General features: G+C 41.2%; 1 protein-coding gene across 3 annotated transcripts in view; it reads left to right on the top strand.

Moving 5' to 3' along the window:
- The first annotated feature begins 3,004 nt into the window (after nt 1-3,004).
- Nucleotides 3,005-16,801, top strand: part of TUBGCP6 (tubulin gamma complex component 6) — a 30,232-nt gene continuing 16,435 nt past the window's right edge. The window contains exons 1-9 of one of the 3 annotated variants that reach the window (XR_016441747.1): nt 3,005-3,821; nt 4,645-4,808; nt 8,851-9,061; nt 9,579-9,752; nt 10,966-11,087; nt 11,521-11,596; nt 13,317-13,426; nt 16,163-16,254; nt 16,362-16,501. Coding sequence is in view for 2 of the 3 variants with exons in the window: in XM_090042136.1 (XP_089898262.1) it covers nt 3,069-3,821; nt 4,645-4,808; nt 8,851-9,061; nt 9,579-9,752; nt 10,966-11,087; nt 11,521-11,596; nt 13,317-13,426; nt 16,163-16,254; nt 16,362-16,501 (1,842 nt within the window). In the remaining variant the exon portion in view is untranslated. The remainder of the gene's footprint in view (nt 3,822-4,644; nt 4,809-8,850; nt 9,062-9,578; nt 9,753-10,965; nt 11,088-11,520; nt 11,597-13,316; nt 13,427-16,162; nt 16,255-16,361; nt 16,502-16,801) is intronic. The other 2 variants (XM_090042136.1, XM_090042135.1) reach the window with 2 other exon arrangements.

Raw genomic sequence — 16,801 nt, 5'->3', positions numbered from 1 at the left:
ACTTCCTGCCTGCCCAGCAGCAGTGAGGGGCACAACTCTATGTGCATATGGTGGTGCAGGGCTCATGGCAGTGACAATGAGCTTTCCCACCCCACTTTGCTCTGCCACACTGGGTTTTGCCCCCTGGGCTGCAAAGGCCCTGGGAGCAGGGCAGGGAGCCTGAGCCTGCAGTGGGCAGCCTGCACCCACTCTACCCTGTGCATAAGTCTGGGAGGCACATGCCCCACAGGGCCCCCTGGGAGTGGATACAGCAGTGGGGAGCCAGCCTGCCCCCCAGATGAGTTGCCCATGGCTTTGTCCTGCTCCCCAGTCAGGCCCTACGGCTGTGCATTCCAGCCCTGGGTCCCAAGCCCCATGCATGGCCCAGGCTGAGCAGCAGCCCCAGCCCTGCCTCACTCCCTCTGTCCCTCGTTATGAGGGCTGTAATACCCCCCCCCCCCCCCCCCGCCACTAGACTTACCTGTAGGAGCTGCTCTCCAGGCTGCCTGGCAACCATGTGCATGTGTATGCATGCACATGCACATGGCACCCCCTGCCTGACCACCCCCTTCCCCCCTCCCCCCAGCTTCTTGCAGGCTGGAACTCTGCCACATTGTAAGGGGAAACCCACTGTTTCCCATGTTTTTTTCCTTTAAAGGAGTAAATCCGGTTTTTTCTTAAAATGAGAAAATCCAGGTTTTACTGAGTTTTTCCATGGCAAATGGAAAACCCGGATCTATGTTGATGACTATGCACTGAACACAACCATTCAAGCAATTATGTATCTATTACAGTACTTTCATCTAGTCTGTAATTCCTTAGCTTAGTAATGAGAATGGTATCAAAAAGCCTTACTAAAATCTAAAATCTAATTCTGAAGCAGAGTTTGTGTGTGTGGATTTGGGGTCATTTAAAAATAATGATAATTTGGTAACCTAAGATAATATTGATGTGTTAATTATATTACATACTGCATGACATTTTCCATTGTAGCATGTCTTGGTTCTTTGTTGTCAAGACTAAGTACAACCTTTGACTTAATATATCTTCCCTTAGAAATACCACAGTGTGAAACACTGCTCCTGTATGTGCTGCAAATATTCTATAGGTAGAGGACTTCATTTTCCTGGGCTTTCAGAACAACCTCTTTCCTGACCATAAAGAATACATGCAATACATTTTTAAAAAGAGGGTTCTTTTATAAAAATAAGAAGCCTAGTGATCCTGTGCAACTGTAATATGCACTAATTTAGCTAAACAAAATTCCAACAAATGGGAATTAATTTGTTGTTTGCGAACATGCCAGGTATGTTCTGTTAAATGTGCCTCTTGACCTTGCATTCTACCATTTTCAGTGGAAAGTTAATGAGCAGATGCCTACACAACAGGAAACCATCCTCTACCAGAGTTGTGCTTGTTGACTGGTCTTGGCAGAGAATTAATGCTAGGTACAGAATTAGGCATGTGTCTCTTGTTGCTTTTAAATACATGCCCCATTAAGTATGGCATTTACCATATGAATCCCCCTGCTGTACCCATCATCCTTCTGACAATGCTATGAGTCATGTAAACAGTTGATATCTAGCTCATATTGAAACACAAATACTTCTAAAAGCACTTTAAACCCAGGGGCTTTATGTTCTTCTCTCTTCACTCCACTGGCTGACACTGGAAAATGAACAGGACATTAAACATTAAATGCAAGGAACAATTTAAAATAAGCAACATCACTTATTGTAATTTGTTCCAGCCATTGTAAAGATAGTTATTTATTTTTGTAATTGGAACATTAATATTTGATCATGATAAAGCAGAATGAATAAAGCTAATATTTGAAAATCTATAAATGTTACTTGTATTGTTAAATAGCTCTTTTCTCATTTTGACAGCATTTTTTCTAAGATAACAACTGCAGGCCGTTAACTCTAAAATACAATGTAGTGCCTTAACTCTGACATGTCTATTCCAATCATTTTGTAATTAATTTTAGTTCTTACCCAGGGTGCTCAATGAAAATGTGTTTAATTTGCTGAAGTTAAGGTAATCTTTTTAAGAGCACTAAAAACAGCCTAACCCCCATTGAAAGTATGTGGGACTTAAACTTCTGTAAGCTTTGGAGTTGTTGGTTTTAGCTGTGCTCGTCTAAGGACACAGGCAGACAAGGTTCTCTGGGTAAATGTGAGATATTTTATTAGACCAACTAAATAGGGATTTTTTTTTAGATGTTGAATTGAACATTGAAAACAAAGTGTATACATAAGACTACAAAAGAGTAGTCATAATATTTCTGGATATTAATGGTTATGGACTTCGATACTCTGAGTGCTACAACTTTAAATAGTAAAAATCTTTATTACATGTCTTCTGTCTATGGCTATTCAAGTAAAAACCTTTCTGGTTGATATTAGATGGATACACAACTGGCTGAATAGCTACAAACTAGTATTAGTAGATCCATTTCTGACTGGCAGGTCTGAAATGGTTATACTCTGGTTTTGGTGAGGTTCACCACTGCTGTTAATGACCTGGATGCATGGATGGAGGTGAAGGGTAGAAACTGAATCAGAAGGGGTTGCAAACCCTTCCAAGGGTGGGATTATAATTCAAAGCGATTTTGCTAATTTGAAGCATCGGGGTACAAAGGAAAGGAATTTGCCCCCTAGGCAAAGGTAAGGCACTAGGGCTAGCAAAGGAAAACCAAATGCACAAACAGGTGGGAGATGCACGTCTTTTTGCAGCCTGGTGAGATGGCAGATGAGAAACTCACCATAAGTCAGCAATGTTAGGTTACTTAAAAAAAAAAAGCAAGACCTATTTGGGGCATTAACCCCATCTTTCGGGTCAGATGCTGGGCAGGGAGGCTGGAGCCCCCGGCCAATTGAGGAAGTACAAAGCGGGCCGAGAAGCGGCAGCGAGGGCCTGAGGGGGCGGCTAGGTCGTGGGTTCGTTGCGCGGCAATGACGTTATCAGAGCGACACCACGCGCGGGGCTGTAGCCGCTCCGAATGGGGGGAGGGCTGTGATATCGGCCCGCCGCGCGCGCGCGCAGTGACATCATCGCCCGGCGCGGGGCGGCAGGTCCCCGAGGCCATGGAGAGCGTCCCACGGTTGCTGGCGGAGCTGTGCGAGGCGCACCTGGCCGCCTGCTCGTGGGAGGCGCGGCTGGGCGGGCGCGCCGTGGGCAAGCGCGCGGCCAAGCGGCGCCTACAGCGAGCGGCCTACAACGCGCTCTTTCTCTGCCTCGGCCTGTTCCAGGATGAGGCCCGGAAGCCGCCGCCCCCTGGCTCCCGGCTCCCTGTGAAGAACAAGGTCCTGATGCTCTCCTTCAACCTGCGCGTGGGTGGGCTGGGTGCCCAGGCCGACCGGCTGGAGGCGCTCGTGGAGGGGCTGGAAACAGCAGGTGCCTTGCCCTTCATCGAGGTGAACTCCGTCCTGGACCTCCTCGTGCAGCTTGCGGGGACAGGCCCTCCCCAGCTGCTCCCCCCCAAGAAGGACTATTTCCTCAACAACAAGTACGTTGGGAGAAATGTCAAGTACCAGGGTTACGACTACTACGACGTCAGCGTGTTCGAAGCCGATATTCAGTCGCTCATTGCCAGCGAAGAGTGTCAGTTCCACGACACCATTCAAAAGACTCTTCAGATAATGGAGGCAGCGCCTGGCACGGGGCTTCCTGCCATCGGGTTGTTTTCACAGAGCTACCCTGCCGGTGACAAGTTTGAGAAGGAAACGCGCGTCTCGCTCTTTGGTGCTCTCGTCCATAGCCGTACATATGATATGGACATCAAGCTGGATTTGCCGCCGGTACCTGACAATGCAGATTTGTCTGGTCTTGCAATTAAAGTACGCAGCTAAAGTATTTTCTTTTCACATGAACATACATTAGTTCAGCGTGTATGAGTGCTTCCAATATACCTTCTCAAAACAATCTTTAATAAATATAAGCTTTCCTTGTAGCAGTATAAATGTTACAGAGATGTATATTTAAAGCATTTGCTTACACCTTTCTCTGTGCAAAATATTTCATTTTTTTGGTTGGCTATCACTGTGCACCCTTCCACCCCTCCCCATGGGGAGGCCATGGCATAGCCATAGGCTCACCTTCAGCTCCCAACACTGTCCCTCTGTCCTGGGGCAAAGGCTGGGAGTGACAGCTGGAGGTGGGAGGCTGAAGCCTGGAGACTCCAGCTGCTCTTGCAGCTATAGTGATGGGAGGAGCCACAGCCAGGTAGGAGCCTGGGGACTGTGCATTAACCCGTTACAACTTGGATGTTCTGGAGCATTACAGATTATAGGCCATTTACAATGTCTGAACTGATAATATGCTCCTAGGGGGAGTGAAATAATTCTCATCTAGTTGTATCAGTATTTTGGTTTAACAGTTATACTCTTAACTATTGTAGGCACAGATATATTATCATGAATTGATGTGAATTTTGTTATTTATGTTACAGATATCAGTTTGATTTTCTGTAACTGATTCTGAAACTACTCACTTATAGGAGATTTGCATTAGTCATGAATAGAAACACAAGAGGAAAAAACAGTTGATGGTATCAAACCATTTTATTGCAAATGATAGTAGACTTTCTTTGTATTAGCATATGTTACTCAGTTAATGCAGCATACATGTATGCAGTAGCCAAATTATCATGATTGTTTGCAGGTTCCACAAAGCATAGACCAATCTGAAGATGAGGGGTTCCAGTCAGCATCCAATTTGACTCCTGATTCTCAGTCAGAACCAAGCATGACTCCAGACATAGACCTTTGGGATGCAGTGCTTACATATGGACCCAGCAAACGACGATGCTGGGAAAGAATTGGATAGTAAGTGTCTGATATTATGCATGCAGTTATCATGCAACTTACTTGTGTATGTGTATTAGTTGGGAGTTATTTTACTTAAGTAAGAAATATGTAATCTGTTTAGGAACGAAGATTTCAATATGCTGCATAACAAATGTGACAAAACGAGTCCTACAGTTTCAATAAACTGCCTTTCAAACATGGCAGCTAAACTTTTTGTAACAAGAGCAGCAAAACAGGGGAAATTAATTTTTGTCAGAAGTGCTGAAAAGATGTCTGTGGTTTATGTCTAAAAAACCATTGTTTGCTTCTAACTGAAAAAGTTAAAGTCAGAGAATGATAGGAAAATAGGGCTGGAAAGGAAGTCATGTAGTCCAACCCCCTGCTCATGGCAGCACACTCCTGTCTAAACCAGGAAAGCCAAGGCTGTGACGGAACTCCAGCTAGCTACAAATATCAAGGACGATAAAAAGTCCTTTTTTAGATATGTAGGGAGCTGGAGGAAAAGCAAAGGCAACATTGGACCCCTGCTAAACCAGCTGGGACAACTGACAACCGATGCCCAGAAAGCAAACTTGCTAAATAGGTATTTTGCATCAGTTTTTCACCAGTCCTGTGGAATGCCCTTTCCAGCTGCGGAACAGGGAGGCCCGGGTGAGGGAGATTCCTTACACTCCATCAAAGCTGATCTTGTGAAGGAACACCCTGACAGGCTGGATACCTTCAAGTCAGCCAACCTGATGGTTTATACCCAAGGGTACTCAGGGAGCTGGCAAACATCATAGCTCAGCCCCTGGCATGGATCTTCGAGAACTGGTGATCTGGTGAAGGTCCCTGAAGATTGGAAGAAGGCCAGTGTAGTGCCTAACTTCAAGAAAGGGAGAAAAGTAGATCTGGCAAACTACAGGCCCATCAGCCTGACCTGTATTCTGGGGAAGGTCTTGAAAAGATTATCAGAGAAGCCATCCTTACCAGACTAGCTGACAGCAATATCGTGAGGGATACCCAGCACGGGTTTGTTGCGGGTAGGTCTTGCTTGACCAGTCTCATTTCCTTTTATGACCAGGTGATCTATCACCTGGCCAAGGGGGAAGAGACTGATGTCATATATCTCGACTTTAAAAAAGCCTTTGATCTGGTATCCCATGATCACCTCTAGGCAAAACTGGCTGACTGTGGCCTCGACCTCACCACGATCCGCTGGCTGGGGAATTGGTTCTGCGGTAGGGCCCAGAGGATGGTGGTTGACAGAAGTCAATCATGGTGGTGCACGGTGACCAGTGGGGTCCCTCAAGGCTCTGTCCTAGGGCAAATACTTTTTAACATCTTCATCAGCGATGTAGACATTGGTGTCGGAAGCAGACTGGCCAAGTTCGCCGATGACACCAAACTCTGGGGTAAAGCATCCACACCTGAGGACAGGAGGGTGATCCAGGCAGAACTTGACAGGCTCATGAAATGAGTGCACGAGAACCTGATGGTGTTTAACACCGAAAAATGCCAGGTTCTCCACCTTGGGAGGAAAAACCTGCAGCATGCTTATAGGCTTGGCAGTGCTATGCTGGTTAGCAGTACAGATGAAAGGGACTTGGGAGTCACGATTGACCACAAGATGAACATGAACCTTCAATGTGATGCTGCGGCTAGTAAAGTGAGCAAAATGCTGTCTTGCGTCCATAGATGCTTCTCAAGCAAATCCCAGGATGTCATTCTCCTGTTGTACTTGGCCCTGGTGAGGCCGCAGCTTGAGTACTGCATCCAGTTTTGGGCTCCACAATTTAAAAACGGATGTGGAGAAGCTGAAGAGAGTGCAGAGGAGAGCGACATGCATGATCAAAGGTCAGGGAAACACACCTTATGATGAGAGACTGAGAGCTATGGGACTCTTCAGCGTGGAAAAGCTCAGGCTCAGGGGTGATCTGATGGCCACCTATAAGTTTATCAGGGGTGTTCACCAGGATCTGGGGGAATATCTGTTCACTAGAGCGCCCCTAGGGATGATAAGATCAAACGGTCCAAACTCCTCCATGACCAGTTCAGGCTGGACACAAGGAAGAACTTCTTTACTGTCCAAGTCCCCAAGGTTTAGAATAGACTGCTGCCAGAGGTGGTTCAAGCACTCACTTTGAACGCCTTGAAGACACATTTGGATGTTTATCTTGCTGGGATCCTATGATCCCTGCTGACTTCCTGCCTGTGGGGCAGGGGGCTGGACTCGATGATCCTCCTGGGTTCCTTCCAGCCTGAGTGTCTTGAAATCTATGAAATCTGTCAATTTTATACACAGTCGGGTTGTCATGGATTGGGGTGGGGAGCGTGGGGTACAGAGCGCAGGGCAGACAGTTGCCTTCTGTAGTGGGGAGCATGGCCCTCTGTTGGATCTCTTGCATCTATTTTAACAAATTACTTCTGTCCTTTCAATGACAGGATATTGACAGTGTCCTTGTCCTCCTGCTTTACCTTGGGCAAGTTAAAAGATGATTTAGATGTTTTAGGTATTGTGCCTGCTAGTTGTGCGTGAGGGTTGTTCCCAAAATTATTTTTCCTTTCTTTAAATTTCTAGTACATGTCACTGTACATTTTGGAAATAGCAAAATTCTATATCTGCAGCCATATACAGGTTCAAGAGAGAAGGAATTGAATTTGCAGTATCCTGAAAAACACTGAAACCCATAATTGCACAAAACATCATGGGATTTTTAATAAGTTTTCTTTTATGTGTAATCCAAGGAGGAGTCATTTATAAAAGTTTTTAATTGGAAACAAATACACAATACTGAGTTGCTTTGACTATTATGTGCCAAACATTCTTACAAGAGAGACTTGTATAAAAACTTCCCAGGCACTTCATTCTAGATGCAGAGAAAAGCAGGTTATGCCGAGGTCCTCCTTAAACTCCATTATGTTGTGCCTGGTTATTGGAAAGATCCTGACTGTAAATTTTTTGGATTTAATGGTGTCTCAGGGCACTTACACATATGCAGGGAGGCTGCTCCAATGCGCTGTAATTCCAGCACATTGGAGCAGACTACATTAATTGAGTTGCCAGAGTGTGGAAATGCTAGTGCTCTAGCAGACTGCAGTGTCACATGTATCAGCATCCCTGCACTGAAAAATGGCAGCAGGGTGCTTTAAGCTAACACTCATTCAATGAGCTTTAGTTCAAAGTGCCCTGCCAGCATTTTTTAGCACAGGGATGATGATACATGTGATGCTCCAGGCACCTTTGATTAGTGCAACTGTCAGAGCTTTGTTAATTGAAGCATGCTCACCTCCACCTCCTGGACCATGTCTATAAATCCCCTTATTGTTGTATTTGAAATGATTTCAAAAGTTGTTCCACCTGCAGTTTTGAGATTCAGAAGTGTTTTTCTCTACTCTGATCCTTTTCCTTTGCCCAGAAAGCAGTGAAGTATTCCATGCCATCATGCATGGGTCAGAGCAGTCTTGTTTGCCCCCTTTAAGAATGTAAAGTCTTAAAAGACATGAACTGCATGTTCCAAAGTGAGTGATAGTGCCTGTGGATGCTACCAAAGAGTGGATGCTACCAAAATTTAATGTTTAGTATAGGTGGAATACTTTCACAACACCCTGTTGCACTTAAAAAGCAGACTTTTAAACCTAGTCCCCTGGTCCTATGCATACAGGACCAGCCTCTGGCTTTTTTACTTTTCATTCCATCCAGGAAGAGCGCACATTAACTGCAGAAACTTCCTTAGCTTGACAAAGGGTTTTTGAACCTGAAGGCTTGCTTAAATTGTTCTCTAGCTATTTAGTTGGTCTAATAAAAGATATCAGATTCACCCAAAGAACCTTGTCCGCTTATGTCCTTAGACCAACATGGCTACAACCTACATCACTGTTATTGGCTTAATGTCATTTACCAGGTGTTTATAGTTAGGGGATTGCTAGAAAGCATGTGGCTGTTTTATAAATTCTCTAGAATATTTCTGTACTCTGAAAAATATGACAATTAAGAATGGATTCATGTTGATAGTGAAAGGAAAGTTGACTTCTTTTTATGATATCATCTTTTTAACGTTTTGTGTTTATTTTGACACAGCCCACCTGGTAAGAAAGAGGAGCCATACCTTACAGAAGCTGGGAGAGAAGCTTTTGATAAATTTTACAGACTTCGAGAAGGGGAATTACAGCTATTTAGTAATACCATCCTTCAGCTTCCTCAACTAGTGTTAATGAAAGAATCCGAACTAGTTAAGGATGTCTTGAATGTTCTTATTGGTGTGGTGTCTGCTACATTTTCACTTAACCAGGTGAGAATCATAGTACTTAGCCACATCAGATCTCATGATTTGTGTTAGAGACTGCTGCAAGAAAAATAAATACACTTCATTCAAAATGTCATTTTTATTGGTATTGTTTACAAATAATTCCAGTGTTCTTTTACACTTTACAAAAGACACTTTTTACCAGTAAACTAAAGTAACAAAAAATAGGTTTTTTAGGAAATAAATTAACAGATTTTGGAAATAAGAATAAGTTACTAGAATAATATCTGCAGAGCTGTTGTTTATGATCAGAAAATTAGGCAACAGGTTTCTTTTATGCATTTCAAAACATTAATGCTTTAGTTTTCTTCTGGAGATTGTACTAAATCAAATCTATTTGCCGTGCCATCATAGGTGTTAGTTCCAGTTACTGTAATATCTGAATTGTAAATCTGTGTTGTTGTATAGAGCTTTTTCAACATATGTGAGCTGAATTGGGTATTTACTTTAAAAGAAATGTGTAGTTGTGAAATCACTTGTCTCCCTTTTTGCTCCATTTTAGGTTGCTCAGATGTTTGTGATAAAGGAGGGGGTATATGTGTCTGGAACATCACCTGAAAGCATGAACAATCTCCTATCAGAAGTTGCTGAATATGGAACCTGTTACACACGACTGAGTCGTTTCTCTCTTCAGCCAATCTTAGACTCTTCATACAAGAGAGGACTGGTATTCCAGGTACTATACCCATAGACTTGTTGGTAAAATAATTTTAGCTGAATAGATTAGTTATTTTAGATAAAGAAAATTATGGTCTTCATTTGACATAAAGCTGGCGTTGCTGTGTTCTGTGTTTGACACTTAATTTGCTGTGTTCTGCTGAAGTCTGATGCATGTTGGATGTGAACATTTAGATCAGATATTACTGGCTACTGTTGGCATAAACCAGTATTTCTCCACCTTTTTAGATGTGAGACACACCCCTCTGAAAATGCCAGCTCTTAGCTTTCACTCATTTTTGATTATGAAAAATAACAGAGCAATTCTTTTGGTGCAAAGACCATGACAGGTCAGAGTGTTTTTGAAACTATGGATTTCTGTTTGAAATCTCCGGGTTTATTTTGTGAACTATGTATAAGTATTTGCACAAATAACAGTGCTAATGTTAAGTGGCACAGCACCACACCCTTGAAAGGGTCTCGTGGTAACCTAGGCTGCCATGGTACCCTAGTTGAGAATTGCTGGCATAGACCCTGATTGTGCAGTGAGCTCTGCCAGTGTGGAGCATTGTTGAAAGAAATAGGGCTTTTCAAAGAGCTGGGATTCAAGTCACCTTAGTAGTGAAGAAATAACCTTGATATACTGTTATATTGGAAAATAGAGACAGCTGTTTCTTAAATTCAGGACTATTTCTAAATAGTTTAAAGTTAATATATTAAGCATGATACTAGCTTTCTTACACGACAAAGTACTTTTAGACCAACCAAAAACAAATGAAATAATCCCTTTTAATAGTCTTTATTTGATATATTTTGGAATTGCTTACTGTCTGTTGTTTCTCCAAGCATTAATTAGATCTAGCAATGTTCAGATTTATCTATGTGTGGTCAGGGGCAATGTTAGTTAACTTTTTTGAAAGCAGATTTTTTGTTAATACTACCTTGTGTATAAGTATGAAAATATAAATGATTTTATTGACATGTTCCCTCCTGAATACTCAACTCCCATTAACAGGTTTTCCATACGGATCAAAAATAATAACAGGAAGAAGAATATCTCACTATCCTTTTCCTTAAGTAGTCATTGAAATTGGACATACTTTCCTATGATAATGTGGATAAGTGATAATGCAGTAAATTTATCTTACTATACATGCAATATGATATCTTTGAACCTAAACAGAGCACTGATAATTTTAATAAAGTTTTGTCATTGTGTTTTCTTCTACTAGGCATTCACAAGTGGTCTGAGAAAGTACCTCCAGTATTACAGAGCATGTGTGTTGTCAACACCTTCTACTTTAAGCCTTCTAACAATTAGCTTTCTCTTCAGAAAATTAGGGCGTCAGTTAAGGTAAAATAATAATAAACCTTTGTAGGAATAAAAAAATCCAGTCTAGTTTCTTCTTTATCAATAGACACTGTTGGACATTCCTCCCTATACAGTTTTTTAGTTTTCAGTTTCTTATTTTTTTTAAAGTTTTTTAAATTCTAGAAGTCAATAAGGAAGACGTGTAAAGAAAGGCTCAGTTATCTACATTGAAGTTAGATCGTTTTACCTACTAGCTCAATAAAATTTTGTTTGTCGTAGCCCATTTATCAAAATTCCTTCTATGGTTTAATTTGGAATATTATTTTCCACTGTTTCCCCTGCTACATCTGTTATAACTTTGATAATGCAGAAGGGTTGCCACATGTCATCCATGTGTGTCTCATTTCATTAAGAGCTATGACCACTTCTTGACACCACAAGTGTCTTATGCATTTTATTTTGTCTTTCCATGTAGGTATTTAGCTGAACTCTGTGGCATAGGAAATGCTGCTCTGGGGATCAGTGGAGGTGCCAGTGTTTCATTTCCTATGGTGATTATTGATTTTATTCTTCTTGTTATATTTGAGTTACATTATCTGTAAATTCCTTTTGAGCACAAAAGGTGTGGGGTGAAAGAAGGAGTGGTTGTTCTGTGACAAATGTGTTCCAACTGGTGTTCGTGTGTGTCTGCCCTTAATAGCTCTTCTGTGAGAGTTCATTCTGGTGCACAGTTCCTGTCTAGTGTCACCCACAGTTTCCATGGGGGCATCTAGTACACTGAAAGGAATATGCCACATTCCATGATGTGTGTTAGTTGTTATATTGTGAGGGGCATTCACTGTTGTGATGTAGGAGATGTTGACAGGTTCTGTTATTATTGAGGCAGGGTTGTGTCCCATAAGAAATCTGTTGATTGGATGGGAGTTTGCTTCTGATGATGAGTTGGGCCAGGTTTGAGGGTTGCTTGAAGGCTAAGAGATGAGAGCTGGGAATGCTTCCTCAAGCATCTTTTTTCTTCTATAGGCTGTAATTGTTTGATGATCCTTCTTATAGACTCCAGTGTGGGATGGTGTGTAACAACCAGGGGAGTGTGATCAGTGGGAGTTTTCTTTCTGTATTGCAGTAGGTTATTATAGGCTAATTGTGTAGCTCATTTATATATACAATCTGTTTCTTTTCTGGAGCATCCTTGCCAGGTAAAGTATTTTTCAGGCTGGTGAAATGGATGTTGTGACTGTTACCACCACATATACTCTGAGGAGATCTGAGAGCTCGACTGTAGATTATAGTTTCTTAGTGCAACTCTTGTGGTTGCTGTCTTTGTGAATGGTATGTATGGTACTCCATGGGTTTCATATATACAGAGGTTTGTAGGGTGCAATGGTCCAATAAAAGATGCAACAAAAGAGTCTCACCTTTCCTCACTTTTTGGATGACCATGGCTACAACAACACTCCAACCTTACTAAAACCATCTGCGAAGCCAAATGGAGCATCAAAAACAAAACTGTAAAAAAAACAAAAAAACAAAAAAAAAACACCCAACCCCTGCTTTAAACCCTTTCTGATGAATAGAAAAGGAATTGAGGTGAATACATGCATGCCTTTCCATTAGAATATGGTATGTACACTTTCTGTTCTGTGTCTCTCCAATGAGACTGCCCTGCTGTTAGTCCACAACTGTTTTAAGTTTTGGAATTTTTATTCTAGTAAACTCAACTGATAAAGCAAAAGGGTAGCTGCTATCCAGGAGCAAGTTAAGAAAAGGATTTACAGTTCAAAACCAATTTCTCAAAATATGCTTAGAAGCTGATTGGAAGTAAGATCTTTACAGTGATCACTGGTATAATATACCTTTTGTTTGATGTAATCTGAACAGGCTGTTGCACTCTATACTACCTTTAAGTTTCTGTGACAGAGAAGTGCAGTCCTAGATAGGCTGCATAACAGTAGTCCAGTATATTGAAATGATAAATACAAGGATAATGGAGGTGAAGTTGACATGCAGTAGGGAAGTTGCCATCTAGGGCTGTTGAAGCACCCCAGGATCTAGTAAGAATACTGAAGATTCCAAAAAAACTTAATCAGTTGAAGGGATGTCACCTACCTGCACCATTTCTTCAGGTGTTTTTCACCTACCCAAATTGGACCATAAGCAAACCGTCTATATTTAGTTAAAATGGCCACATAATGTGTATTTTGTGAATCTTTTATTATCAAGAATAAATTGCATTTTCCTGTCCAAAAATTAAGATGTGTTTGTTTTTTTCAGGGAGTGAAATTGCTGTCATACTTGTACAAAGAGGCTCTTGATAACTGCAGTAATGAACATTACCCAGTTCTTCTGTCTTTGTTAAAAACCAGCTGTGAACCATATACACGGTAGGTTTCATACTATTAGCTTTTTCGATTTTGATTAGAAGTAATGAGTAATGTTATAAAACTTGATTTATTTTTTCATCTGACATTTTTACTGTTATGCTTACTTCAAATAAATGGATAACCAGGATTTATTTGGACATACATTGTTCAACATCTTCATTAATGATGTGGACATTGGAGTCAGAAGTGAACTGGCCAAGTTTGCCGATGATACCAAACTTTGGGGCAAAGCATCCACAGCAGAAGACAGGAGGGCGATCCAGGCTGAACTGGACAGGCTCAGCAAATGGGCGGACGAGAACCCGATGGTGTTTAATGCTGAAAAATGCAAGGTTCTCCACCTTGGGAGGAAAAACCTGCAGCATCCTTATAGGCTCGGCAGTGGTATGCTGGCTAGCACTGTGGAAGAAAGAGACTTGGGGGTCATCATTGACCACAAGATGAACATGAGCCTGCAATGTGATGCTGCAGCTAGTAAAGCACCCAAAACACTGGCTTGCATCCATAGATGCTTCTCAAGCAAATCCTGAGACGTCATTCTCCCCTTGTACTCGGCCTTGGTGAGGCCGCAGCTAGAGTACTGCATCCAGTTTTCGGCTCCACAATTCAAGAAGGATGTGGAGAAGCTTGAGAGAGTGCAGAGAAGAGCCACGCGCATGATCAGAGGTCAGGAAAACAGACCTTACAACAACAGGCTGAAAGCCATGGGGCTCTCTAGCCTGGAAAAGTGCAGGCTCAGGGGTGATCTGATGGCCACCTACAAGTTTATTCGGGTGACCACCAGTATCTGGAGGAATGTTTGTTCACCAGAGTGCCCCAGAGGATGATGAGGTCTAACGGTTATAAACTACTGCGAGACCGTTTCAGGCTGGACATAAGGAAGAATTTCTTTACTGTCCGAGCCCCCAAGGTCTGGATCAGCCTGCCGTCGGAGGTGGTTCAGGCATCTAAATTGAACACCTTCAAGAGTAAATTGGATGCTTATCTTGCTGGGATCCTATGACCCCAGCTGACTTCCTGCCCTTTGGGCAGGGGCCTGGATTCAATGGTCTTCCGAGGTCCCTTCCAGCCCTAGTGTCTGTGAAATCTATGGAATTTTGTACTGTGTAGACAATAAGAAATATGGATAGTTCTTAATTACCTATAATGTGTTTCTGTTCTAAAGAATGACTGAAAAAAATGGCACTGTGTGGTTCCATATTTGCCATTGGTACTCGGGTATTAAATTACAATGAATTCTGGTTAACTGGTTACTAGGATAATTTGTACTCTGGTGTTGTTAGTTGGTGCACTGAATCTCTGCCATAATACTCAAAACATTTATCTGTAAAAGTACAATTAACAATTTCCAAGTATACATGCATGCTACATCACTGTAGTGTTTGCTTCTGATAATTAATTGGCATACCTGTACCATTGTTAGTACCTGCCTAACTGATATAAGGCACTGGATATTCTTAAGCTTTACTTGGCTCAAGTAGACATAGACAATCGACTGTTATACTTGGTTCACGATGAGTGCTGGTAAGACGGTCAAGCAAAAATCTTTGATTATTTTAATCAGCCTTAAAGTGACAAGTTAACCAGATTTTTAGCAATTCATTTCATAAACAAAATTGTTGTTTTTGCCAGCCCATCAAATTCACCCATGGCTCTGAGACTACAACAGTATCTTCTTCTTGTGCTTCTTTGCTAACAATACAAACTAGTGCTTATTTACCATTTCTGTTGCTAATGTTCAAGCCAGGAAAAATTCTGCTTCACTGTCACAGCTTTTAGTACTAATAGAAATGAGTAAAAAACATTTTTTGTCACTAACATAGGTAGTTATGCCTAAATCCAAACTGGGATAACTGTTAAGTAAGAATGATCTTTAATAAAGTCTCCATTAAATTAAAATACCTAATTATGGGTCTAATCCTACAGTTTTTGTTTGCAGCCACACTTCTATTTCCCCCACTATGGTGTATATTGTAAGATTAAAGCCTTAAATTTATATGAATGTGTACAAGTGTTTTCAGAAATTTGTTATTGCTTAATTGACATTCTGATAACAAGTGCCATAGAAGTCATTTCTTGCCAGATAGTGGCTGTCTGGAGACTCTTAATCCAATCATACTTTCAGTATCTCTTCAGGAAATATAACCCCAAGGTTGGTATTGCTTCTATAAATCATAAAAATATAAGAATGTTAACACCCAAAGTAATATTTTTAAATTAGAAGGTTAAAGCTATGGTTACGTCTGTTGTTGTTGTGGTTGCAGTTATAATACTAGTTTTCATATATTTTATACATGTTCCTCTGAAGTTTGTCAAGTTTAAAGATGAGTTTTTGCCCTTGATCACTTTCTGCCCCACCCTTATGACAGTACAAAGGGTACATATATGTCCAAGTGTGTGTAAAAATTAAGATAGAAGTACTTAAGGTACTTACTTGGAGTAGAATATTTGGTTTAGTTAAAATCTACCATGAAGAGGATACTTGTTATGACAAAAAGTAACCAAATATTGTTAAATTTTTTTAATATCAGTGTGAAATTCTAAATATGACTTTTAATTTTTATCTCCAGTATGATTTAGACTTGAATTTTTGGCAAGGCTTTGTCAGATATCCTGTGCGTGTGTGTGTGTGAGAGAACGACAAAAAAATACTCATATGCATATTGCTTAAAATAAAATAAGTATATGAAAAAGAAGTTTTAATTCTTTGTGTCATCATGTTGTTTTTCTTTTTAGATTTATCTACGATTGGGTGTATAGTGGTGTATTCAGGGACGTTTACGGCGAGTTCATGATCCAAGTAAATGAGGATTATCTTGGTTTCAGAGGTACAGTGTGTATACACAGTACTTCTGACTTTGCTTGCTTTGTTTTTTTGCATGTAATTTAACTATCAAATATGGTTTGATATGCCTTGTTTTTGTCTTGTTTATAGATAAACATTATTGGACCCATGGATATGTTTTGATTTCCAAAGAAGTAGAAGACTGTGTCCCTATTTTTTTGAAGCATATTGCCAATGATGTATACATTTGTGGGAAAACCATAAACTTACTGAAACTGTGTTGTCCTAGGGCAAGTACCTGCTTCATTCTTTTACTGATAAAATAATACATTCTTAAAGCAGGTGTACTAGTTCTTTGGGAAACTGTCTTCGTTAATAATAAGTGATGCCATCTAGGGCTAAGGACAGACAGTCAGAAAGCCCAAGCCTGAATTGATTTAGTCTTTGCAGGTTGCTGAACTGATTTAATCTTTGCAGGTTACTGTAAAATGCAGAGATTAAATTGAATCAGACATGAAGAGACATTTACCTGTGATTCAGGAAATGCAGCCACATGCCTGCAGTAGCTCAGGCCAGAACCTAGAAGGCTG

This window comes from Crocodylus siamensis, chromosome 4 (genome assembly GCF_052110815.1).
Source record: "Crocodylus siamensis isolate JL-2025a chromosome 4, ASM5211081v1, whole genome shotgun sequence".
NCBI lineage: Eukaryota > Metazoa > Chordata > Crocodylia > Crocodylidae > Crocodylus > Crocodylus siamensis.
Note: the sequence above shows the minus strand (reverse complement) of the source record. Positions and strands in the feature narration are given on the sequence as shown.